General features: G+C 35.3%; 1 protein-coding gene across 3 annotated transcripts in view; it reads left to right on the top strand.

Moving 5' to 3' along the window:
- PLPPR4 (phospholipid phosphatase related 4) overlaps positions 1-26742 on the top strand; it is a 60722-nt gene extending 33980 nt beyond the window's left edge. For all 3 annotated transcript variants that reach the window (XM_082384298.1, XM_082384297.1, XM_082384296.1), the window contains one exon: positions 1604-26742. In XM_082384298.1, coding sequence (XP_082240424.1) covers positions 1604-2929 — 1326 coding nt within the window. In that variant the 3' untranslated portion in view covers positions 2930-26742. The remainder of the gene's footprint in view (positions 1-1603) is intronic.

The following is a 26742-nucleotide window of genomic DNA, read 5'->3' as shown; positions in this document are numbered from 1 at the left end:
GAAGTCCCAAGGGTTTGGGCTTGAATCTCAATTCTCCTTCTATGTGGCCAAGTTTTCTTCACCTATAAAATGAGGATAATAACTATCTGCCTCATATCATAACAAGGATTAAACAACTATATTTATTAAGCCCAGTGCTGGGCATTGAATTTTGAACAATATAAGCAGAGGTTATGTACAGTCTAGTGGAGGATGGTCCTAGACTTACGAATTTAAATACAATCATTTTTTAAACTAATTTTTATTGGAGTATAGTTGCTTTACAATGTTGTGTTAGTTTCTTGCTGTACAGCAAAGTGAATCAGTCATACATATACATATATCCACTCTCTTTTAGATTTCCTTCCCATTTAGGTCACCACAGAGCACTGAGTAGAGTTCCCTGTGCTATACAGTAATTATTAATGGAACATTAGGGAGGAACTGTTCATCCTGGAAACTCTGGCAGTGAGAGCGTAGATAGGTATTATTAAGAAGAAGATTTTAACCAGGAATTAAAGTACTTGGAGAGGCAGAAGCTTGACTTTATTCCATTCCTGCTTACATTCTGCCCTGAAATTGTAAATTTATCAGTTCCAAGCCAATGCTGTTGTTCATTTTTAGGCACTCTATAAAATGTCAAATCCATGAAATTCCTTCCATTTGATTTGAAAAGCAAACAGTGGCTACCTTCTATTGAAATTAGCATGCAAATAGGTATTTGCTGCTGGCTCTTATCTCTAAACTAAACATCTCAAAAACTGAAAATCCAGCTGGGATTAGAGCATCTATGTGTCAAAAGCCTAAAATTTCTGAAGCTGAACTTTAACCTTTTTCAGATTTTTATCCCCCAAATCTGAAACAAACAAAAAATTGACCACCTGATTATGAAGACAAGATTAAATAAAGTTTGGCTCAAATGTACTGTAATAGTACTGAGTTGATCAAACATTGCTTTCAAAATTTAAGACCAGGTTTAAATGAGGAAAGAACATGAATGCCCCAATCTAGTGACAGTTTCTGCCCTCTCTTCCCAGAACATTCTGGAAAATGCTGAACACAGGGCTGTGCTCCATGTGAGTTGTGAAAATATGTGTCTCTGGCCCCACTACAAAATCTGATATCATGTTTTATGAATGATTCATTGTTCTGTATTTCCACATCTCTTCTGCTTTCCATCATGAGATATGACTGAAAATGGAAGACAAAATAAATCAGTTAAGCCATTTGAGGTGTCACTCAACAAGTGGTTCATAAATCCAGAAAAATGAATTCCTTTGAAAAGGGGAAGAATGCCCTGATTTCTCTCATTGTCTGACTTCTCTTCTCAAAACAGAGGACAAGATTGTCAAAAACATCCCAGTGGGATGGAGAAAGGAGAGAAAATCCAACTAATAATAAAAAGTAATGGACTCCATAGTTCTGAACAGTTAGTTCAGTGATTTATGATATAACTTACAAACTATTTCCTGAGTAATTGTACCTTTAGGTTTTGGTTATTTGTATCAGTCAATGGTTTACAGAGAACACACACTTATTTATGTGCCTCAGTACATCCTCCAAGGCAAAATCCCAGTAACCATGTCTTCTAATGCATGATATTTATTGTTTCTTCCAACATTAGGGTCTGTATGCTGTGGGGAATTTTCTGCCTAGTGAAGAGAGTGTGTTTCAGCACAGAGAAGCCCTCAGGTCTCTGACAGACCTCAATCAAGACCCTAGCCGAGTTTTATCTGCTAAAAATGGTAGCAGTAGTGACGGAATTGCTCACACAGAAGGCATCCTCAACCGAAACCACAGAGATGCTAGCTCGTTGACAAACCTCAAAAGGGCAAATGCTGATGTAGAAATCATCACTCCACGGAGCCCCATGGGGAAGGAAAACATGGTTACCTTCAGCAATACCTTGCCTAGAGCCAACACCCCATCCGTGGAAGACCCTGTGAGAAGAAACGCCACCATTCATGCCTCTATGGATTCTGCTAGATCCAAGCAACTCCTCACCCAGTGGAAGAATAAGAATGAAAGTCGGAAGTTGTCCCTGCAGGTTATAGAGACCGAGCCTGGACAGTCACCACCCAGATCCATTGAAATGAGGTCAAGCTCAGAGCCGTCGAGGGTGGGGGTCAATGGAGACCACCATGGTCCCGGCAATCAGTACCTCAAGATCCAGCCTGGCACCGTCCCCGGGTGTAACAACAGCATGCCTGGGGGACCAAGAGTGTCCATTCAGTCCCGCCCCGGGTCCTCACAGTTAGTGCACATCCCTGAGGAGACGCAGGAAAACATAAGCACCTCCCCAAAAAGCAGCTCTGCTCGGGCCAAGTGGCTGAAAGCTGCGGAGAAGACCGTGGCCTGTAATAGAAGCAACAGCCAGCCTCGAATCATGCAAGTCATAGCCATGTCCAAGCAGCAGGGCGTCCTCCAAAGCAGCCCCAAGAACACCGAAGGCAGTACAGTCTCCTGCACTGGCTCCATCCGCTACAAAACCCTGACAGACCACGAACCCAGTGGGATCGTGAGGGTTGAGGCTCACCCGGAGAACAACAGGCCCGTCATACAGATCCCGTCCACCGAAGGCGAAGGCAGTGGCTCCTGGAAATGGAAAGCCCCTGAAAAGAGCAGCCTTCGCCAAACTTATGAACTCAACGATCTCAACAGGGACTCCGAAAGCTGTGAGTCCCTGAAAGACAGTTTTGGTTCTGGAGATCGAAAGAGAAGCAACATTGATAACCACGAGCATCACCACCATGGAATCACCACCATCCGCGTCACCCCAATAGAGGGCAGCGAAATTGGTTCAGAGACCCTGTCCATTTCTTCTTCCCGCGACTCCACCTTGCGGAGAAAGGGCAACATCATCTTAATTCCTGAAAGAAGCAACAGCCCCGAAAACACTAGGAATATCTTCTACAAAGGAACCTCCCCAACACGGGCTTATAAGGATTGAGGGATGCCCATTCAATCATGTGGGCCACCCCCAAAAGACCACGTGTAGATTCTACCAGTGCTCTGTTCCAGCGAATCGGGAACCTTCTCACCAAACTAGATTATGCACCATCAGCCCGGAACTCAGTGACTCTTGAGAACTACTCTACCCAAGCTTGTAGACTTCACATCAAGGGGAGGGAAAAGCACAATGCAAGAACCTAACTAATGTGATAATGTGAAGACTCTTCTTAAGACCTTCCTTCAAACTCAAATGGTTTGCAGAGGGTAGTATCAAAAGAAAGTGGTTTCCTTCAATGTATACTATTGTACTTCCTGAATGTGCCAACTTTAGGGATCTTTCTTTATAATTAGCTGTGGGAATCCAGAACACACGTATTCCCTATAGCAGAGGCCATGCAGTATTATATATTCATTTTGCAGAATCTGCACCAAAAGCTCAATACGGGTGGTGCTGATTATTATAGTGCATATACCATGTAAACTCTCAAATTCTATTTAGCTGTGAAATAGTGGTGTGCAACTCCTTGTCAAAGAAATGCTACTGTATTAAGAAGATGTTGGCTTCTTTGTGTTAGAATAGGACACCCTGCAGCTTCTCTGTAGTGGCTCTGTCACAGTCAAAAAAATGAAAAGGTTTTGTGCATTTCTTCAAAATTATACTTTCTTCAACAACAAAAATTGATAGGGATACTTTCAGTGAAAGAGAATACTTTTCTGCATAGCTTTTTGCTGCTTACTTTTATTTAAATATAGTTACTGCTAATGAAAAATCTGTTTTTAGTGAGTAAATTTGCATAATTTAAAAAATACTGTTTTAGAGTCTTTTGAAATTGTTGTGATCATATTTTGCATTTTATGCCTTCTCCTTTATTTATGGATTTAAATTTTTTATGTTATAGATATGTTGTTCTATTTTTAAAGCAAAAATAACAGTTGACATTCTTTGAGCAAAACATACTGCTGTGAATTTATAAGCAAGAAATATGAACCAAAACTTGACATTGTGGGTTACATTGACAGCAGTGTTGGTCATGTCCAACTTTAGATGTTTCCAGCCAGCTGGCTTAAGTTGCTTTCTTAAGTAATCCAAAAATTTCTATTTTGTTCCAGATTATTAACTTTTTTTGATATCCTAATAACCAGTAAATTAGAGCCACAGTAGTTGGGTTTTACCGTCTTCTCTAAAGTATTTTTGTTAATTGGATACCAACAGGGAGAATCTGAAAAAAATGTAAATTGTTAAGAAGAAACTCACAGTATACATTAAGAATGTATTTCTTCAAAATATCTAGATAGGCACAATTTTTGTGCTCAACATACAAATGACAGTTTTTGCTACCTATCCTGAATGAAGCCTTCAACTTAAATCAAAGAAAACCAATATTATCAATAAGAAGATAAAAACAAAACATTTCGAGGTGTTTTCCAAGTTAAAATTTTATTTTAAGTATGAAGAAATATTCGGTTCCTGTTATTTAGTATTAAACCTTTTTACTCTATTTCTGAAGAATTCTAACGTGCATTTGATGATTGCCAAGGGGACAAAAGGTAACAACAATGCTGGTTGATCTGATCTCAGTTTAGTTTTCAGTGAGAACAGAAGTAGTTGTTTAGAGATGAGTAGTACCACATTCTTATCAACTTCTACCGGAAAAGGGCAGAGATTTGTAGAGTAACCAACCTCCTAAATCATTAGGGATTTAGCTGAAACCAGCAGAATTGAAAACTCTGGCAATAAAATACAGATTCAACTATAACCCTTCTGGCAATAAAATACAGATTCAACTATACCCCTTCTGGCAATTTCCATCTCAGAGAGGGGAGTGGGAGTACAATGTTGCCTTCCCCACTTCTTAACCACTACCACCACCATTATGACACTCCTACTGGCTTTTGCCAATTTATAGAGAGGAAGGGGGACTGGTTTTAGTGCTCTGAAGGAAAAAAAAAGCTGCAGCATTTCAGGTGCAGTATGATATTTCCTAATCTTTCCTATTTCTTAACAGAAGATTTTAAAGTACTTCTCTAGTCATCGAAGTTTTTTTTTCTTTACATAAATATTGATATATTCGTTTTCTACTCAAAGTGCCAAAGGCTACGGTTTTTAATGACTTAAATTATACCACACTGTTAAGGAAATATAATGATAGTCGCTAGAACTCAGACCTCTGCATGTATATTTGATAACACATCTTTTGTAAAAAAAAAATTACAAAAAAATTGTTTACATTCCACTGGTACCTTAATTTAAAATAAATGAGACTAACAGGTGTTATCTCTTCTTAGTGTTCTATTTATCTTATTTGCTAATGAGAGCACTTCTTCCTTTGTTAGGCTGTGCTTTATTGATAAAATCAAGTATTGAATAAAGAGAGTTAATTATCTTTTTAAAGTAAATAAAATTATGAAAATATATATGATATATATAAAAAGTATTGTGTTTAATAAAATGTTATGCAATGTTTTCCAAACTGATAAAGTTTGTAAAGTGCTATAATGTATTTTGTTAAGTACAGATCAGAGCTATTGTGTGAGTATATTGTGCTAACATCATAGAAATAAAGACTAGATTTCTTCATCAAAATTGGAGCATTTTGGTCTTTTACTTCAGATGGAGTATGAATGGATAATAATTTGACTTATAGGAAAACAACTGAAGAAATAAGAATGACTCAGAACTGATTATATTCATAATTATTTAGAAGAAAGAGTATTGCACTAAGAAGGAAAAGCTTCTCAAACTATGATATAATGTTTCCTTATCTTTTAGAATTTAATGTTTCCTTATCTTTTAGAATTTTGATTTTATGCTTATAAAGAAGCTCTTTTAGATTTTTTAGACATAGATTTTTCACATATCAATGTTATAGAGTATTGAAAAGGAAAATATGAAAGAGTCAGGGTCAATTGTTCTCAATCAATTTTTTACTAAGAGTAGTTGATGTGCATCATTACCCTCTGAGTCAGCTTCTCTTAAAAAGGATGCTTTATTATTAACTCCAGGATTGTTTTCCAAGCCATTAACACCTGTTATATGAGTTGTACTGCTAATACTTTGTCCATCTCCCTAGAAGGTATTAACACACAAGTTTTTAGACCACAGCCAGAACTTATGATTTAATCAAATGATGCTTAAGTGGCTGGTTCACTAAAACATGAAGTTACAGTTGTCCAGTGATGCCACCAAGTTCATGCAAGTGCCAACAGCAACCAAATTCATGCATACCATGCAACTACACCATGATAGCCACCTGGCCAAGAGCCATTGTAAGATGCTACTGATTATAGAAAACATACTTGTTTTAGAAACATTAACATGTGAAAAATTGATGTGTACCTTATAACGGTTGAAATATAATATTAAGCCTCTCTGGGTTTTGAATTTTTCATCTCTGGAATGGGGACATTCAGCTATATTATCTTTTCTAAAGGATATCCTAATGTTCTTTCTATGGATTACTATTATGTATTTTATCCAGAGAGCAAAAACTGACAAGAAAATAGAAAAAAACTTGCTGGTCTAAAATGACTAACGAGTATTATCATCTTTGACCACACAGTTTATATAAGCAAGCCAATGGGGTTGCTAAAAGCCTACATCAACCATTTTACTACATAATATATCAAAATAGGTGACTTATACACAGGTACCCCTGATCCTAGTACCTTTCTCATGATGTATCAGGTGAATGGATTCTGGGTTATATACATAAGAAACTATCATTAGAGCAGTATCATTTCTGCCTTTTACAGGTCAAGTCTTTACTTGATATCTATGGGTCATTTCATATTGCAGTTCAAATGGAATATGGAAATTTATGCATGATTCAGAGAGTAATTTAGTTAAAATAATTGAAGGAAACCAAAAGGAATTGAAATGGTTTAATCTAAAAGGAAAATGTGGCCTGGAAAATGGGTAATGGTCTGTTTGTGACTGGATATTTCATTTCCCCAGCTTATTAAATGTGTCTCCTGTCTTAATTCTGTAGAAAGCTTCTAAAATGCTCTAGGATCAAATGCTGCAGTTTGAAGGAAGTATAGATTTCAGTAATAGTATATGATATTACATGTAAGACCCAATTTTAGGAAATCCCCAGTGACTATGCTTCCTAATTGCAAAAAAAAAAAAATGTCTAGAGTCCTCTGATACAGAAATGACTTCCATTTCACTGAGCATACAATGGTCAATGAAAGTCCCTGATTGCTAGTGCTTGTGCACTATTGTCAATGATAAAGAGGGGCAAACTGAACAAAACTATAGTTCTGCCACTAATTCTATTTAACAAACTTGTTGAGTGCCCAGTTTATCTCCTTTATTCCCCCTACCTTAAGATTCTCAGCCATTGCCTATGAGAAAAATCCATCTAAACTCTAATGTTAGCTTTTAAAAATAGTACAATTGACAAGTGGGTGAATGAATTAGAAGAAAAAATATGAAAATTGTATTAATATAAAATCTCCCTTTCTCTTAATCACCTCCATACACTTTGTACCTGGCTACTACCTTGTAGAAGACAAGCCAGATATTCTCTATAGTAGGAACTTCCCCCCTACCCCCCCCCCGCCCCCGTTGTGTGGTTTGTACCTTCTAGCCTGTGATAGCCCTCTGAGAAAAGATATGAAGATATGTCATCTTTGAGTATTAGGAAAACTAATTCACTCCACTCCCAGCCCAATCTTTCCTATTCTTTATCTAAATTAAATAATCACGGATATTTCTTGAGGTATAAAAAGAGGTATTTAAAAAAATAAACTCAAAATGAGTCAAGGACCTAAATGTAAAATGTAGAAATATAAAATTTTTAGTGAAAAACACAGGAGAAAATCTTTAGGATATAGAACAAAGACTAGCTGCTAGTCCTTGGTTGGATACAGTGTCTGCAAGTATTTTTTTCCAGTCTGTAGTTTATCTGTTCATCCTTTTAACGGGGTCTTTGAAAGAGCAAAGTTTTTAAATTTTGATGAGGTCCAATTTATCTTTTCTCTTGCTGTTTTTTGAAAGTCAAATCAAGAATATACAAAAAAAATCCTCAAAACTCAACAGTAAAAAATCAGTAACACAGTAAACAGTAAAGACTAAAAGAGAAAAACAGTAAAAATAAAAAAATGGGCAAAGACATGAACAGACATTTCAAAAAGGATATGCAGATAGTGAATAAGCACACAAATAGATGTTCAACATTATTAGCCATTTGAGAAATACAAATGAAAGTCATAATGAGATATTACTGCATACTTATAAGAATGACTAAAATTTAAAAAGTAATGATAATACCAAATGTTAACAAGAATGTGGAGAAATTGCATCACTTACACATTCCTGGTGGGAATGTAAAATGGTATAACCACTCTGGAAAATAGTTTGGCAATTTCTTTTAAAAAAAAAAACTAAAGATACACTTACATTACCCAGGAATTGCGCTCTTGGGCATTTATCCCACAGAAATAAAAATTTATGTCCATAAGAAAAATGGTACCTATGTATTCATCTCAGTTTTATTAATAATAGCCAAAAACTGGAAATAATCTAGATGTTCTTCCTTGGGTGAATGGTTAAACAAACTGTTATACAACCATACCATGGACCACTACTCAACAATAAAAAAAAATGAACTATTGATACACACAACTTGAATGAATCTCCAGGGAATTATGCTGAATGAAAAAGCCAGAAGGTTACACCCTGTATGATTCCATTCCGTATAATACAGATATGAGCAGCCAGTAGTTGGAGAAGTAGCTCTACCCTCTGTAACTCATGGCTTCCGAAGTTTCTCTAGTTGTCATGATTTCCCAGCAGGATTGGCGGTGGGAAGGAGGAAGTCAAGGATAAGCAGCTTTCTCTTTAAGAAGATGACACTGAAGTTGTATCTATCATGTATAATCTACCCAATTGGAGCAAACTAGATCATCCTGCTGCAGAAAAGGCCAGAAGACGTAGTTAGTCTCTAGCTGAAAGGCCTTATTACCAGCTAAAAGTCTGTGTCTTCTCTAACTAGATGGAAAAGGATGAGAATGGCTCCTAGATGAGAATGATCAGTCTCTGTCATACAGCTTCAAGACTCTTCACAGTACAACCTACAGACCCTTATAGGCCACTACTTCTCCATGCAAACCTACTGGTGCAACAGGCTTCACTTCTTCATTTGTGTGTGTGTTTGCCTGTGTGCATGTGGTTTATTTTTAACTCTCTTTCCAGAGAGTCTTGGCACTGCTTTTTAAATCTCTTTTGCCCTTCAAGACTAAATCTCAATCTTCCCTTATACAACTTTAGAGCTAGAAGGGATTTGAGATATCACTCATCCTTTTAGGTATAATCACTATAATTATCTATGTTTTACACATGAGAAAAGTAAAACACATGAGAAGTGATATACTCAAAGTCACACTACTGGTAGAGGTCAGAAGGGCACTGAGAGAGGGAAACAACTATCTTCTGTTCATTTTGTAATCCCTAATGTTTAACACATCACCTGTCACATAGGTTAGACACTCAACATTTGAAATGAATGAATGAATGAAACATTATGACACCAGAGTTGGTACATTTTTCAAAAAGGCTAAGCTATCTCTCCCTTTTGAGAATATTTATAAATCTGTGTTTTGCATGGTCAATGTTTCACAATTATATAGTTTGTACAATTAATCACCTTAATTAACAAGGCATTGAATATTTACTACACACTAAATTGTAAGCTCTTTATAAGTAGCACCTAACACAATAGGTGATCAATAAATATAAGAATTGAATGAATACAGTATATTCTACCTACTATGTGTGAAAAATTTAGGAAAATAAGTAAATAGAATATATTATACGAAGGAAAAAATATGAGGGTGTTTGGAAGAGAAAAAAATGGGTGTCCATTTAATTGTTCCCTGAAGTCCCATAGTTCTCAGAAATCCCTTCACGACTTTGAAGCCAAATTTATCTATAGTTTTCTCTTTTTTCTTATTTGAAGCATCTTTTAAAAATGTTGACATGGTGTTAAGCCAGATTTCTTGGAACAAGCTGTTTCCTCACAATAGATATGATTTTGCAAAAGTTGTTTGTTCAAACGTTCCCACCTCCACAGTAATCTCCGTAGAGGCAAGTGCCAATAAAGAATACTTACCCTATCATTAAAAGAAGAAAAGTAGAAAGCCCTCTTTGTAGTCAGCATTCAAGGTTATTTTTCAAGTTCAAAATTAGATATTAGAGTCCAGGGACTATAGTATCAATAATTTATTTAGATCTGGCATGTCCACTGGTCTCGTATTGTCACCCAATCTGCCACTAGGATATCACAATTATTTTCAGAATTATGGAGTAGTGAAAGAGTCTTTGGGGTCAGGCTGACAAGTATTCAAATTCCACCTCTACCTACTGTGTGCCTCAGTTTTCTTTTCTGTATAATAAGGATAATAATTTAGCGTTGTTATGGAGATTAAATGAGTAAATATAGGCAAAGCATTTAAAACACTGTGTGGCAGTATATTAGTTCTTAATCTTGGGCATTATTTTTTGACTTCTTTATCTCTAGTCCTCATCTCTCCCTAGAACTCTAGAACCAAATATACAACTGCCTACTTGATTGATATCTCTACTTAAATATCTATAATTATCTCAAATTTAACATTCTCAAAATACATTTTCTGATTTATATTCCCAAATTTATTTCTCCATCTTAGTAAGAGCAAACTATCCTCCCCCACTACTATGGCTAAAGCAAAAAAAAATATCTAAACTATGACTTAATCCATTCCTTTCCCTTACCATTCATCATGGTACTGCCACGAGTGGTGAAGAGGAAACACATTTTAGAAATGGAGAGCACTGAGTACAGTCCTGGCTCAATCACTCAACAATTCTGTGACCTTGAGCAACCTCTCACCCTTCCTGAGAACTCTGCATTTATTATTTTTTTAATTATAAATTTATTTAAAAATGCTTTGTTGTGAGAATTAAGATTATAAATGTGTACACCAATCGTCATTTTTGTCATCCCTTTCAAGAGTCACGTCCTAGTATTTTTAGGAAATAAAGGCTGATCGTTATCTCAGATCGTGTCTTGAGTTTTCCACCCACCAGTTGCTTCTCAGCCTGCTGTGCTGGTGTGTTCTTACTTCCCTTCTTGTCACCACCAAGGACGATTAGACATGGTGGCTTAATACAATACTGTTCTTTTCACTTAGGTTTAATGGGAGGAAGAGTGAGGAAAGGCAAAATTCTTGTTGCTGCTCCAGTCTTTTGTTCTCCACACTACCATACATGTGAGTCTATATTGATGTAACCAAGTAATCATAGGGAGTTATCAGTATAAACATAGGAGGAAAAAATATTAACACTTTGTGCTAAAAATTAATTTCCTATAATTAAAGAAAAAAGAATCTAGGAAGTTAAACTCTTCATAAAGGTCCATGATTGATTGCCTCAGTTTCTCACTCTGCCTCAATTTCTTTATTATTGAAACACCTTTTCTTTTTTCTAATCTCCTTTAGCAAATCTCTCATTTCCTACCGACAGGGGCCAGTTTCAGCCCATACCATCTATCTTTTCTTAAGTTCTGTCTAAGTGTTAGAATGAGATCCTAGGAAGAGAGGTTCTGGGAACAGTGTGGCAAGGACTTTGCCTAAGTTCCACCAAGAAATTTAAATTTGGACCCTTTGAGAATCAGAATGAGTTGCAGATAGGACAATTGATTCTTTCACCAGTTAACTATTGAATCAATCTCTCTCTTTCTCTCTCTGTGTGTCTCTTTATAAAGTGAATATTTCTGTTTTCCTTCCTTTCTTTCCTAAGCACCGCTATCTGTTTTCATTCTTTTATGTTTTCTTATGACTCTTTGAGTTTTTATATCTTTTCTCAGAGAATTGTTTATTTCTTGATATTCAAGAACAAGTGTTGATTAATCTTTATGACAATATTTTCCTTGGTTTAGTCTTCACTGATCTTCAGTTTATCATGTTTCTTTCTGTCCTCCTGGATATCTAGTCCCCCTCTAAAACACAAAAAACAAAAACAAAAACAAAAAAAACCAAACCTTTACATACATCCCAGGCCGGTCCCTTTCTGATTAAGCCTCAAGTTAAAATCAGAGTTGTCTTTGGGAAACTACCCTTTGTTGAAAGACTGTGCAGAGACATCTTTACTGCCCTGTTATCTTAAACAAATATTCCAGGATTTTAAAAAATTAAACTATTTTTTTACAGAAGGTTTAGTTTCACAGCAGTATTGTGCAGAAGGTACAGGGATATTACACATACTCCATGCCCCCCAACATATGCATAGCCTCTCTATTATCAATGACCCCCCAGTAGAGCAGTACATTTGTTACGACAGATGAGCTTACACTGGCGCATCATTATCACACAGAGTCCATAGTGTACATTAGGGTTCACCTTGGTGATGTATAGTCTATGGGTTTACACAATGTATAATGTATAATGACATGTATCCACCATTATAGAAGGGTACTCCACCTATTCATCCTGCTCTCCCCCTTCCCCAACTCCTGGAAACCATGGATATTTTCTTGGTTTGGTTTGGTTTTGTATTTTTCATTGCCATATAATTGACATATAACGTTATATTAGTTTCAAGTGTACAATATAATGATTTGATATTTGTATATATTGTGAAATGATCACCCACTGATCTTTTAACTGTCTCCATAGTTTCACCTTTTCCAGAATATCATATAATTCGAATCATACCACATGTAACCTTTCAGATCAGCTTCTTTCACTTAGTAGTGTGCATTTAAATTTCCTCCATGTCTCTTCATGCTGGATAGCTTGTTTATTCTCAAAGCTGAATGATATTCTATTGTCTGGATACCACAGTTGATTTATCTATTCATCGACTGAAAGATATCTGGTTGTTTCCAAGTTTTGGCAATTGTGTACAAACTGCTATAAGTACCCATGTGCAGGTTTTTGTGTGGACATTAGTTTTCAAATCCTTTGAATAAATACTGAGGAGTGTGATTGCTGAATCGCATGGTAAGAGTGGGTTTAGTTTTGTAAGGAACTGACAAACTGTCTTTCACAGTGATTGCACCATGTTGCATCCTCCTCAGCAATGTATAAGAATCCCTGTTACTCCACATCCTAGGCAGCATTTGGTATTGCTGCTGTTCTAGATTTTGGCCATTCTAATAGGTGTGTGGTGGTGTCTCTTTGTTGTTTTAATTTGCATTACACTGCTGACATATGATGTGGAGCATATTTTTATATGTTTGTTTACCACCTGTATATCTTCTCTGATGAGCTATCTGTTAAGGTCTTTGGCCTATTTTCCAATCAGTTGGTTTGTATTCTTACTGTTGAGTTTTAAGTGGTTTTTGTGTAATTTGGATAATGGTTCTTTATCAGATGAGTCTTTTGCAAATATTTTCTCCCAGTCTGTGGCTTTTCTTTTCATTCTGTTATTTCTAACATTCCTGCCATGCCTGGTTTTGATGTTTGCTCTGTCTCTTCAAATTGTGTTTGTTGCCTTTTGGTATGCCTTGTAATTTTTCTTGATAGTTGGATATGAATTTTGAGAATCAAATGGATGATACATGTACAATTTCTTTTAAAACCACAGACTAATAAATGACATGAATATAAATTAGAGAATAATTTAGGGTTTGTTTGATAAGAAACTTACTTTTTTTTGAATGAGCTTAGATTTTTATTTGGAGATACTTTGTGGGTTTTTTAACCATTTTTTAAATTGAAGTATAGTTGATTTACAATGTTGTGTTAGTTTCAGGTGTACAACAAAGTGATGCAGTTATATATATATTTATATATATATATATTATTTTTCAGATTCTTTACCATTATTGGTTAATATAATATATTAAATATAGCTCCCTGTGCTATACAGTAGGTCCTTGTTGTTTATCTATTTTATATACAGTAGTGTGTATATGTTAATTCCAAACTCCTAATTTTTCTGTCCTGCTATCCCCTTTACATTTTAACTTCCTCATTATAAATAGTTGAGGTTGTAAATCCAATGAGTTGTGATATATTCAAGTAAATGGTTTCAGTGAACAGTTCAAGTATATCTGTGGCTTGACAAGGCATGTTCAATGCTTGAGTATTTCTACCTGTAATTCAGCTGGCTGCCACCAGGAGATAGGCGTGCCATTTGTGTTATGTGACTATACTATCTCAGTATAGTAATTGAAATTATAATAAATAAGCTACTTGATATTTATTAAAATCATAATAAATCTACTGCTCAAATATTAAATAAATACATTTTTATAATAACAAAGAAAATGGCATTTAGAGCAGGACCTTAAGAAATATAAGATCCAGCCATAAAGCACTGTTGGTTTATTTACACTAATATTAGTCACTGTATAAATCAACAGTTAGGGGAGAACAGTTAGGGGAGAACATAGTGCAAACTCCATTCTGCACCAGGAAGGAGTTGCTTTCCCAGCCCCTGAGGCCACTGCTGCCACCTCAATGTGGAACCAAAGTGGCTCCTTTCCTCTCCTCCCTTCAAAACAATGGGACTCAGGGCCACGCAGGCTCCAGCACAACTGCTTTAAGAAGCACTGCAAGTGTTGCTGTTGCTGTCGCAAGCTGTGCTCAATGCTGTGACAAACTAGAAACCAGATAGCAGACATTCTTTGCACCTGTGCAGAACTCCAGTACCAACTCAACAGGTGCCTACCACCTGCAGTAGCAGTGTACTTGAGTCCTCAGGATAACCTCACAGAGTAGACACTATTATTCTTTCCACTTTACAGATGAGCAAACTGAGGAACTGTAAGATTGAGAACTTACCCAATGTCATAAGTTAGGACTCAAACCCAGGCTCTTTAGGTTCAGAGCTTGCCCCATGACTGACTGCCTGTAGATAATATATCCCTTATTATTTTATTATTATTGGTTTATTATTAATTTTAAAATGTATTATTAATTTTAAAAATTTATTATTAATTCTAAAAATCATAAAATAGATAATGCTAATATGAAAAAATTCCAGTCCCCAGTTCAAGTCCCCAAAATTGAACTGTACTCAGTTTATACAGGACTCTGAAAATATTATGACCTGAGTCATTTAAAGGCCTTTAGCCTTGTTTCAAAAAATTTAAAAATGTTATCCAGGATCTATTCTAAACTAGGCTCTACAGAAAAAAAAAAAAAATGTGGATAAGAATGGATCATTGCCCTCAAGAAACTTCTTGTTTTTCCATCACTTAGTAAAGAGTCTTGTTAAATGGCCTCTTTTGGCTACTTCTAAATTATTGTTGTTATTATTATTATTTGGTTTAAAAACAACAGAAAATTATTTTTCACAGTTCTGGAGGCTGAAAAGTCCAAGAAAAAAAGTGCTGGCCAACTTGATGTCTGGTGAGAACCCCCTTCCTAGATGGCTATCTTTTCCCTGTAACCTCACATGGTGGAAGAGGGAAAAGGAGTTTTCTCAGTCTTGCATTTTAAGGGTGATGATATCATTTATGAGGGCTCCACCCTCATGACCTAAGCACTTCCCAAAGGCCACCCTCCTGATACTATCACATTGTACATTAGGTTTCCACATGTCAATTTTAGTGGACATGAACATTTTGGTGATCATAGTAACTAAAGAGCCAATTCATAATTCCACATAATTGGAAGGCTTCTCCAATAGAACATCTCAAACTATGAATTCTTTTTTTAAACAATTTTTAAAGGTTTATTTCTAAATTATTAATTTTGTATATTTGATAAAAAGGAGATAGACTTTTACTTCCTGACTGGATTTTCAGTCTTTACTTTTACCCTTGATCATTCAATTCATCTAACTCAAGGGAGAAAAATATTGAGAAAAAAAAATGTTGCACATCTCTTTACTAAGATGTTAAAGTGTGTCTTTGCAACTCACTTTTCAATCCAAACGTGTTTACTGAAGTAAAACATATTTTTAAGGGCTACTCTTATTCTCTTGTCTCTTTGAGTAATCCTTCCTGCCCCCAGTCTTTTTCTTCACTTTGCTTATGCCAGTCAGTTTATACTAAACAAATGCCTTAAATTTTGTCATCCTAAAATTTTAGTCCATGTCTAAAACACCTAATATTACTGATGAAATTTTCTTTGAAAGGAATCATTTTTTTCATTAATTCATAACATAAGGAAAATGGCATTTAAAGCAGAACTTTAAGAAATATAAAATCCAACCATGGATCTGAAGGAAAGTGCTATAAATAATTTCATACAGAACAGTGATTGTTTCATAAGGGAAAACTGTAATGTGGTCTACATCTTAATGATTCTACATTTTAATAAGCACCTCAGGTGGTAAACATTCACACTAGCATTTGGAAAACATTGCACTGGGCAGTATCCACCAGGAGGACAAGGACTTTGTTTTTCCTTTGTATTTCTAGTGTCAACTACAGTGCACCGGTGTTGGAGAAACTCAAAATCATCCATATGAATTTATTAAATTCTTCTCACAACTTAATAGGTATTATTATTTCAACTTGAAAACTGAGAAACAAAAACTCTAAGAAGTTAGAAGACTCTGTCAAGTTCACTAACTAGCTAGTGACAAGCCAGATTTTTAAATCCAGGTTCTGCGATTGCAGCTATGTCTATGATGGTGCTCCCCCCAAATCTGACTTTTTTCTTCCTTCTTGGTGAGTATCCGACTCAAAAATGTCCACTCGTTCAGGCTGGAGAAGACATCCAGATTTGGAGGGAGGTGGAGCAAAGAATTTAATCCACCAAAATCCCATCAAAGGACTTTAGCTTGTAAAGTTCCTTATCAAAGCAAAAAAAGTATTGCTTCTTTTGATAATGGGCTTTTGAACAGAAGCCTTGTTCTAATATGAGTTCAGTTTATCATTTACTAATTTTTTTCATTTTTAAAAAAACACTACAGTTTATTTAGAATCCCTTAGAAGTAGTCTTAGGGAAAAAAAAAATTAAGGGACTCTTCCAAAATCCAAGACTATCCAGATCAGGATTCCTATCTCTAAACTGAGCTTTTAATCAATTTCTAACTTTTTTGTTAATTGGTGGATACCAGGAGCACGGCAGGAGCCTATGCCTTCATACGGTCTCAGAACTGAAATGTTCCCAGTAGGTAACCATCACCTTTCAGCTCTGTTATCCCTGCTCTGTCCACTTCCACACATGCCTTGCAAGACCCTGGAGCATCATCATTGGGTAGCTTCATTACCAAGTCAGAGAAATTCTTTCAGTTCTTGTGGTCTAGATTGTTAGATATATATAAATATGTGGTGTGTGGATTTGTGCATGCCTGCGCATAGCCTTTAAGAGAAAACATACACCTGTTACTATGTTAGTTGAAGCATCTAAGTAGTGGGTGTATGAATATTTCATGTTTCCTCCTGGCTGTTGTTTCTGTAACCTGTTTCTAAAGTGATAAAAAGAGAGAGAGAAGAGTGCAAGAGAGGTCGGTTTCCATAGGAACGAAGGTAACCATGGAAAAAACCGGTTAAAGCTAGAGTATTGCCTGTAGGGAAACTGAACTCGCACCACCAGCGTGTTAGGAGCAATACATTTACCTAATTCAATTGCATTTTCAAGAGTCATATCTAAAAATCTTCCATAGTGAACTACCATACAAACATGAACTATCTGGCCTCTGAAAATAAAAATATTTTAAATCAGAAAATTAACTATATTTTTATTTGGGTTAGTACCATTTGAATATGGTGTGTGTGGCGGGGAAGCCAGCTGAAGCATAAATATTCTAGGAGAAAATTAAGGCATTACAAAATAATTACTTTTTCTTAAATAATAACTTTGTAGTACATCTAACTGTAAAACACACTAGGTACTTGACAGGGAGCCTGAAGAATCAAAAATAAGAATAAAGTAATAAATAACTTGTAAAACTTTTCTAAATGTACAAGATGAATTGATAGGAAAAATTCAATTTAAAAGAAAAATTGGTAACTTACAAATAACTTCTCACAATCAATATAAGAAAACAAGTCTGATCTGTAGTATACTTTAAGGGCCCAGAGGAAAAGTTCCATTTTAGAAAAGTCTCTAATTCTCAAGTAAACTTTAAAATTTCTGCTTATAGCTTTTGAAAAGGAGTTTAAGTACTAAAATAATGACAACAGTTAAGTTCTGGAAACCTCAGAATTGTCTTTCAATTCTTCTTCTTTCCTCTCTCTCCATGCCCAACTCCTCATAAAATTCTGTGTTCTGTCAATACTCATCCTTAACCCATGACCTCGTTCGAGTACCCCTTTATCCCAACTGCTCTAGTTCCCCACCCTGCAAGCTTCCGCTCCAAGCAGAACCACAATTCTTTCTTGTACTTACTTGCCCACGCTCCCAGTCCTAATTCGCCAGTTTCTCATTTGTTTGCCAGGAGGGACTGATAAAATGATTTTACAATATAATGTAAATGATTGATAGGGCAGTCAGTGTGTTACACTTCCCACCCAGGGTGATCTGAATTTAAAAGGGAGATTTATAATCCAAAAAAATTAATTTGTTGATTCAAATCATTTAGAAATGGGAGAAACAATTTTTTATTTAAGTAAGTAAACAAATGAATATTCATAGGAAGAATAAATCAATGATGCTAGAATTTTAGCAATAACACAACTGTAGACTGCAATAGTCTCTTAATTTGCACACTTTTGGCAACTAGCTCTTCACATACAACCAACAGCTCTGCAACAAAATTTTGGAAACTTAGAAGCAACCTGATTTCTTCTTCACCACCTCTCCCACAATGCTGAGCTTGCAGCACTGGGTACATTTTTTTTTTTTTCCCGGGGGGTACCTTTAAAATGGAGACAAGGTGAGGCTGAAAACAAGAGGCTGTTTAAGAATCAGCAAGAGCCACCAAATACTGTCCCTCACAGTCCCTTCCCCACCTCTGCAGAAGACTGAAAATTTGTCCTTGAGATGGTGAGACAGAGGCTTATTTGAGAATAAGAAGTCTGCCCCTTGGACACATCACAGATGGAGGCAGGAATCACGTTAAAAACTTTTTCACTTAAAAGTTAAGTGAAAGTCTGCTGGTCATATACTGAATTTTGAAAATCCAACTTCTTCCCCCATTGGGATCTCAGAAGGATGGCAAGTAGACTAATAATCTCCAGGTCAAAGACTGAAAAATTCACTTTGAGGAATCTGATTGGCACAAGAAAAAGGAACTGAAGGTATTGATGTTAGCCCAGCCAGATGAACCAGGCCAGAGATCAATGGATCAAGAAGATATAATAACAAAAATTAACACTACTAAAGGGAGAAATTAACAAATCCGCATTCACAGGTGGTGATTTTAATATCCGTTTCTTTGTAATTGATAGAACAGGCAAACAAAAAAAGTAACAACATTGAAGTTTTGAATAACACTGCCAAACTTGACCTAACTGATACTTACACATTACACAAAACTGCAGAATATACATTTTTCAAGTGCACCATGAAATGCTCACTAAGATCACATGCTGGGCCATAAAACAAGTCATGATAAATTTTTTAAAAACTGAAATCATGTGTTTTCATATCGCAACTGCATTTAATAAAAAAAATCAGTAAGTTATCTAGAACAACTACAAACACTTAGAAATTAATTAACTTCTAAACGATTAATGGAGCAAAGAAGAAACCACAGGGAAATTAGAAAATATTTCTTATTAAATGATAATAAAAACACAACAGACCAAAACTAGCAGGATGTAGTTAAAGTAGTGCTAATGCAGTACTTAGAAAGAAATTTATAGTTTGAAATGTTCATATTTAACCGCAAAGCCAATTATCTGAAACAAGGCACTCTGCTGGACACCAGAATACAATGGTAACAAAAATACAGTCCCTGTCCTGATGGTGAATACAGCCTGTGCGAAGGTTGCCATATATTAGCATGAAAAATCAATACCAGGGGTATTCATTAAAATGTAGAATCATTAATATGTAAACCAAATTACAGATTTCTCTTCTGAAGCAATCACTGTTGTGGTATGCCCTCCACAGCAAGGAGATCCATGTGGCTAACATACATATGCAGAAGTCTTCAATTTCATCACATATTAGGAAGGTGCTAATTAGAAACAATGAGAATTCATTGTTCATTCACATTCATTCAAAAGTGCTCACTGAAAATACAAATGCAGTTAATCTTTATGGGATTTTATCACTTTGATGGTGGTATATTATGCTTCCTGACCTCTTCTTCAGTTTCAACTAGTGGATTTAACACAAAGTCTGTGTAATGGTAGTTGCAAGTGTGAGCTTGAGTCAAGATATCTCTCCGTTAAATCAGAATGATTTGGAAATTGCACCTAGATAAGTCTAACATTGGAAATTAAGAGAGAGGAATAATAGTGGTTTGTCTTAAGATTTAGGCCTCTCAAAGTACAGAAGAGTTTTATATTTATCCAGTTTCTTAAAATTAATGATTTCTTGACAGCATCTTAAAATGAGAGTATGCCAAACTTCACTGCAGTTGCACGAATTTATACTAGTGGATAAACCATAATTGTAAACTGTTTTTCCTTCTGTTATCATCCTTTGAAAAAAAATTCTATTTTGCATTTTTTCTAATAATTATGAGGGATTTTGTGTTTTATTGCTTTCTATTCATAATACTCACATCTTTACTTACACTTTCATGGTTTCTGCATTGATTGCTGTTTTAGTTTCTATGGTAACTCTGCCAGTTGCAGTTACCTATAAATAGATATTTTATAATAGCAGGCTTATGAAAGTTCATTTCTTGAATATCCTTCTGCAATAAGAAGAATTGCTAGAAAAATAACACATGAATCAAGGTTTAAGGAAACAGATATCTTATACCTGTCAGTGTGTAAAAATAGAAGACTAAAATTAAAAATTCATGTAGATGCAGGCTGGCAAGTTACACAGTGAAAAGAGAGACTACATTGAATATTTAAAAAGAAAAATGTAGAGTTGGGATATACTTTTTATTTTAGCCCCCACTACAAATTTCACAATACCTTTAAGAAAACATTTATTAACCCCATATAAACTATCTAGACTCCATTTCTTTCACTGGCATCTTAATACAATTTTGTAGAAACTCTCTCGTACAAATATTATCCTTTGAACATATATATATAATCTCCCAATCTATTCTTTATCTTTTAACTGTCTTTGTATTATGGTTTTATTTGCCATATAGTTATCCTAATTTATGTAGTCAAAATATGTCAGTTTTCTTCTGTGGCCTCTGAGTTTGTGTCTCACGTAGGAAGTCTTTCCTACTGCAAGGTTATAAAAACATCCCCTTAAATTTCGTTTTTTCTTAAATAGTCTTTAAATTATATTATGCTTTTAATTGTTCTGGAATTTTTTGTGTGTTTAGTGTGAGGTAGGAGTTTTTTATAGAAAGTCAGCTGGATTTCAGCACTTATCCTTTTCCTGATAATTTAAAGTATCTTATCATGAATTAAATTTCAAAGGTACATGGATCTATTTTTGGGCCCTGTACTATGGTTCCTTCATTTGTTTTTCTGTTCCCATACTGACAGTCCTTAAATACCATGTTTTAATATAAATGTTTCAAATGTGTATTAGTATCCTGTTTATTTGCTCATCTATATGAGTTTTAGAATCAGCTTGAAGTTCCATAAAATCCCCATTACTGTTTGCATTTAGTCTATTATTTAATTAAGGAAAACTTACATCTATAAAACCTTTAGTCTTCCCATTCAGAGACACAGGAAGTATCTACATTTACTCTGCTCAGTGTTATGTTCAACAGTACAGTGACAAGTTATTCAGATAGAATTGTGTAGTTCAGATAGAATTGCATAGTTTTTGTGCTATTGTACATGAAATATAATAATGCTAGCATGCTTATCTTGCATTGCATCATTCAGCTGTACTCTGTTATTAGTTCTGTTGGCTTTTCAGTTTTATATATAAATATTTAAAGGCATGTTAAGATATGATTTCCTTTGCTACCCATATATCTTATAAATCATGTAAAAAAATTTTTATAGTCCTCAAGTTTTTTGTAAACTTTTAAGAATAATCAAAAGTACCAAAATCTTGAGGAAAAATAAGATTGTACATGTACATAGATGTATATGAGTCTGCATGTACCTGTCCCAATGAATATGTGTGTATCTAGACAGAGTGGGAAATGTAATTCTACAAAATAAGTAACATTATCACTCTTTCTTATAAAAATTATTAACTTCAACTTTTTCCTAGATTTGAAATGCATTGTAAATTTTCACATGATATAATCACCAATGGATTGCGAACTCAAGTTCTGTGGATCCACCTAATCTTGTTAACGTCCCCAAGCACACCCAGTGATCTCATTCAACCTTGTTGGAAAAATCGACCACTCCTTACTACCCTAACTACTTTTGGTTAGCAAAGAAAGACACAGTTTGATCAAAGCCTATGCTTATGAAATTTTTCTCTGTTTTGAAAGAATTGTATTTTTGTACCACATTTGGTCTTATTCTTAAATGCTTTTTACATACCAGATAATTGTGCATTCAACTGAAGAAGGGGCTTTTTCACCTTAATCAGAATCGGAGGGCTATCTGTAGGTGTCTCACACATAAGAGAACAGAAAGATCAAAAATGACTATGCTCAAATATGTCTAGTTTTCTAGAAAAAAAAGTTTTGAAACAAAACATTAATATCCTTTGAATACTGGTCGTTTTCCTTTTCTTCTGAATTTTGACTGTAACCATCATTAGCATTATACTTTCTGGGTAGATTCATGACACAAATCAATAAATTGTATTTCCTGTGCCCTTTTAATATAAGGAATGCATGTTAGTGTAGACAAATATAAATTACTCCTAACAGTTAAAATTCGCATTAATCACTCCTTTTGAGGTTTCTTCAAGAACGACTGTAATAGCATGAAGAAGTTGCAAGACAGTAACTTGATTTTATTGCATTCAGTACAATGTTCCATTAATGGATGCAATTTTGCATTCATTTCAGGGGAGACTGTGTATTGAAATGTATGCCAGACGTTTAATGTCTGTTAGACACTTAAGCTGCTTTGTATTTAAAAGCGTAAGTTGACCTTATCAGATGCCTAATAAGTGAAGTAATTGTATCTTGTACTAATCAAAATATCTTCTATTATAACGGAAATGAGATTCAATTACTTCATGAAGTAATTATTTCTGAGGTTCAGAAAGCTTATAATTAAATACGTATTTCCAGTGCTAAAGAAACTCAGCCATTTCTTCAAACAGTTATATTTGGTATGCATACAACAAACAATACTTTAAAAACATATAATTGTTATAAGTATGAGAAGGAATACATAGCATAAAAAATCAAATATCAGCAATGCCTTCCATTTTCTGATCTGTTCAAACAAGTGGTATGTATCCAAAGCAGAATTTATTCCATCTAAATCCCTGTCAATGGTATTTTGTTTGAATAAATTATCAGAAAAACAGTGATTTTAAAAACAGGTTGTGATACTAAAAAACAAACCTTAATATCTGTGAGGAAATGGCTAGTTCTAGAAACTAGAAATTATAAGACATGTCACTACTGTAAATTAGATTATTTCTCTAGTGCTCTGGTTATATAAATGTTATCTCTGATGCCATATTTGCAATGTTGTCAAGTTCTAGCTAGATCAAAAGCCTCCCATTTGTTCTGTCTCCAATTCACTTTCTGATTGACTCTGCACTGCTCTTGGTCTGTATATACCTGTAAGAACAGCCTTTCCATAACTCTGTGAATTTCTTACAATTCTCTTAAAGTTAGACATACTCTCTTTTGTATATGGTCCAATCCTTTATCTCTCTGAGGGCTTTAAAACATGGAAATATTAAATTCTAAATGAAAAAAACTGTATTCTCATTGGTACAAAAGTGTATTAATTATGGGAATTCTCTTTAAAAATATGTCCTATGAGGTCTTATCTAATGTTAAATGATTTACCTCTGATAAGGCTTAGAGGTCTTAGAAAGCTTACAGCATTTTTCTTAGATAGCTTTAATATACCTTATCCTATTTGTCTTTGTCCTAAGGCCAAACTTCAGTTCCAGGATTTGTATTCCAGGCTCAGCCTCAGTTCTCTCAACCCCACCCTGGCATTCTTCCTTACAGGACAGCTTTTGCATCTTGACCATCCTACAATACAGGTGACTTTTGACCTTTTGATGTCCAAGTAGGAGTACAGAAGAGAGGCTACTAGGTCAGTCTCCACCCTTCGCCCTGACCCGTACAATTTGCCATTATGTTTCCTCCTGCTCTGCATTACTTATTCCTATCACAATACTCAGACAGGTTCTCACTCACCCACTACCTTTGTAGTTAGGATCCTCTGACTGCTCCCTTCTCTCAACATGTTCCCCAGCCTTCTCTAAAAGAGAGATCTTTTAACTTTGGTTGAGAACCCTGGATTCTGCTTCTGCCAACTTGTAGACTCAGCTAGCTTTGCTGAACACATCTTTCAGACCCCAGTTTCCCCATGGAATACAGCACTGGTTACATCGTATGAACTCTGACTCATTCTAAGTTCTATTTTAGACTTCTTCACATGGCTCATACACCTCTGGTTTTTAAGACTTACTTTCCAACCTGTGTATTTCTTTTATTTCTGGTATGCTCTCCTACCCCCAACTCCAGAGTCTTTTCCCATTCTTTCTATTCACTTAAAATCAACAAGTGTTCACTGAGCAACTTACTATGTACCTGGAATGTGCTTAATACAAAGACATGGTCCCTGGTTCAAGAAGCAGACTTTGCAAAACTTGTGTTTCCTCCAAAGCATTCTGAAGTCCAGTTTATGCATGTTTGAAGGATCAGTGTAACAGAAGGGAATGGAGAGATGTGAACCAATAATTTTCTTTTTTTTTTAAAGTATGACTATCATGTACTCAAGGACTGAAACTTGAGATTGGTGAACCATTCATGTTCATCCAGAAGAGTCTGGGGGTAAACTATTTTTAGATTGTATGGAAGAGGCAGAACTTAAATGCAAACTTTGTCTATAAATGTATAATCTAAAATTGTATTTGATTTTACTTAATTTTGAGCTACTGTTTAATCTGAATCTGCATATTGTGCAAGCCTCTAGCAGCACCGAAGTGAATTACATATAAGGGAAAATCAGAACCTGCCTGCATCAGAGGGCTCCAGTAATGATAATAATCTGTAAACACAACAGGAGAGTCTAAAAACAATACAAATTACAATCCAAAGAAAGGAGAGAAAACCTACTGGGCAAGAGGTTCACAAAAAAGCAAACAAAATAAGGTAAATCTGCTTCCAACCCTCATCAAGTAGGAGGTGTGAGACAGTCCTAAATTACTGTACAGGTATTTTTTGAGTGTGGGTGTTCAAGGGTTTTTCACCTGCACAAATGAGAGACTTTGAAACAAAGAATAATAATATCTCTTTCCATGTCTGAAGCACTTTTTAAAAGGAGTTTCATATTTCTCATGACATCCTTACAAGAATTTTCACAGGAAGTCCTATGTCCTATGTTCATCTTGTAGGATCTGAAAAGGAAAAATGGACTGGAAAATGGTTTGAGGAAGAATGGAGACAACCTTCTCTGACCTCACAATTGTAACAGGAGGTTACCTAGCTGTAATATAATTGCAGGAAAACCTTTGGTATGACCCAACGCAGAGGCAAGTGAAATATTGGTATAGATCAAAGGATGCTTAGAACTAAGCGAACTTCTACATGGACTCTATAAGCACTTGTGCATAAGGAATGCCTATTATTTGCTTAACTAGTTAAACATACACTTCCCTAGTTTACTGTGTGCTTTTATGCACAGATCTATTTGATTGTTCTCTCAACAGGTCTGTGAGGAAGGAAACATTTGCCACTTTTTAAGCAAGAGAAAACAGAACTCAGACAGGCTCGGTGTCTTGACCAAAGCCACTCTGGTACTAAGTAGCAGGTAAATCCAGGGACCTGAACTTCAAAGTCATGTTTTTTGCTACTTTGCCAGGGACTGGAAGGAAAACACAGAAAACATTGTGTTAGGTATATAGCCCTGTGAATACATGATTTATTGAATTTTTTTCTTAGGTCAAATAACCAAGAGATTAATTTTCTTAGTGTCACAATAAGGAAGTTAATTGAGTCTATATTTTGCATCTTTCTTTCCCTGTGACTAAATTGTTGTTTTGTTATTTAAGCAGCAGTGCTAAAGCAAAGTTAAACAATATATTTAGAATTGACTAAAAATGTCCAATTAATTTGCTAATGATTCTCTCATTTTGGTCTCTCTTCATTATTTGATTATATATTGTCTTTGCCTGGTTTAAAATATAGCCTTTCACTTTCTCCTCTAGAGAGTTCAGCAATTGTTTGTTCCAAAATAGAGTAATGAGGGAACTATGTACGTAATCTCTGTCCTGGTCCACACTGAGCTAAATGACCCTCATTCCTCTTTAGGAGAACTACTCAGCAGTCAGTAGAAACACCTATTTGGGTCTTTTATCACCTTCCTCCTTATCTTAACAACCAGTGAGAAAACCTGAGCTTTAATCAGCTCATTTAAAGGTGATCGAGAACTAACACAAGCCAAATTAAGTGACTAACTGATAAACTACAATTATAAATTATAACTTACAATAGAGAACTTCTACTATATGTGTACTGGGTTTAGTATTCTTTCTGATGAATGGATTTCAGGGATGAGTCTAAATCCACCCAATTACCCCAAGATTGCAAGGGCAAATGTGCTTAGGTCAAATCCAGAGTTATGTATTTATGGGGTGTTTTTCAAAGTCAAACAGTTTTATATATTTATATATTTATTTATTTATTTATTTTTGGCTGCGTTGGGTCTTCGTTGCTACATGTGGGTTTTCTCTAGGTGCGGCAAGCGGGGGCTACTCTTCATTGTGGTGCGGTGG

The sequence above is a fragment of the Balaenoptera borealis genome (genome assembly GCF_965194805.1).
Source record: "Balaenoptera borealis genome assembly, chromosome: 1".
In the NCBI taxonomy this organism is placed as follows: Eukaryota; Metazoa; Chordata; class Mammalia; order Artiodactyla; family Balaenopteridae; genus Balaenoptera; species Balaenoptera borealis.
This window is presented reverse-complemented; position numbering and strand designations above follow the sequence as displayed.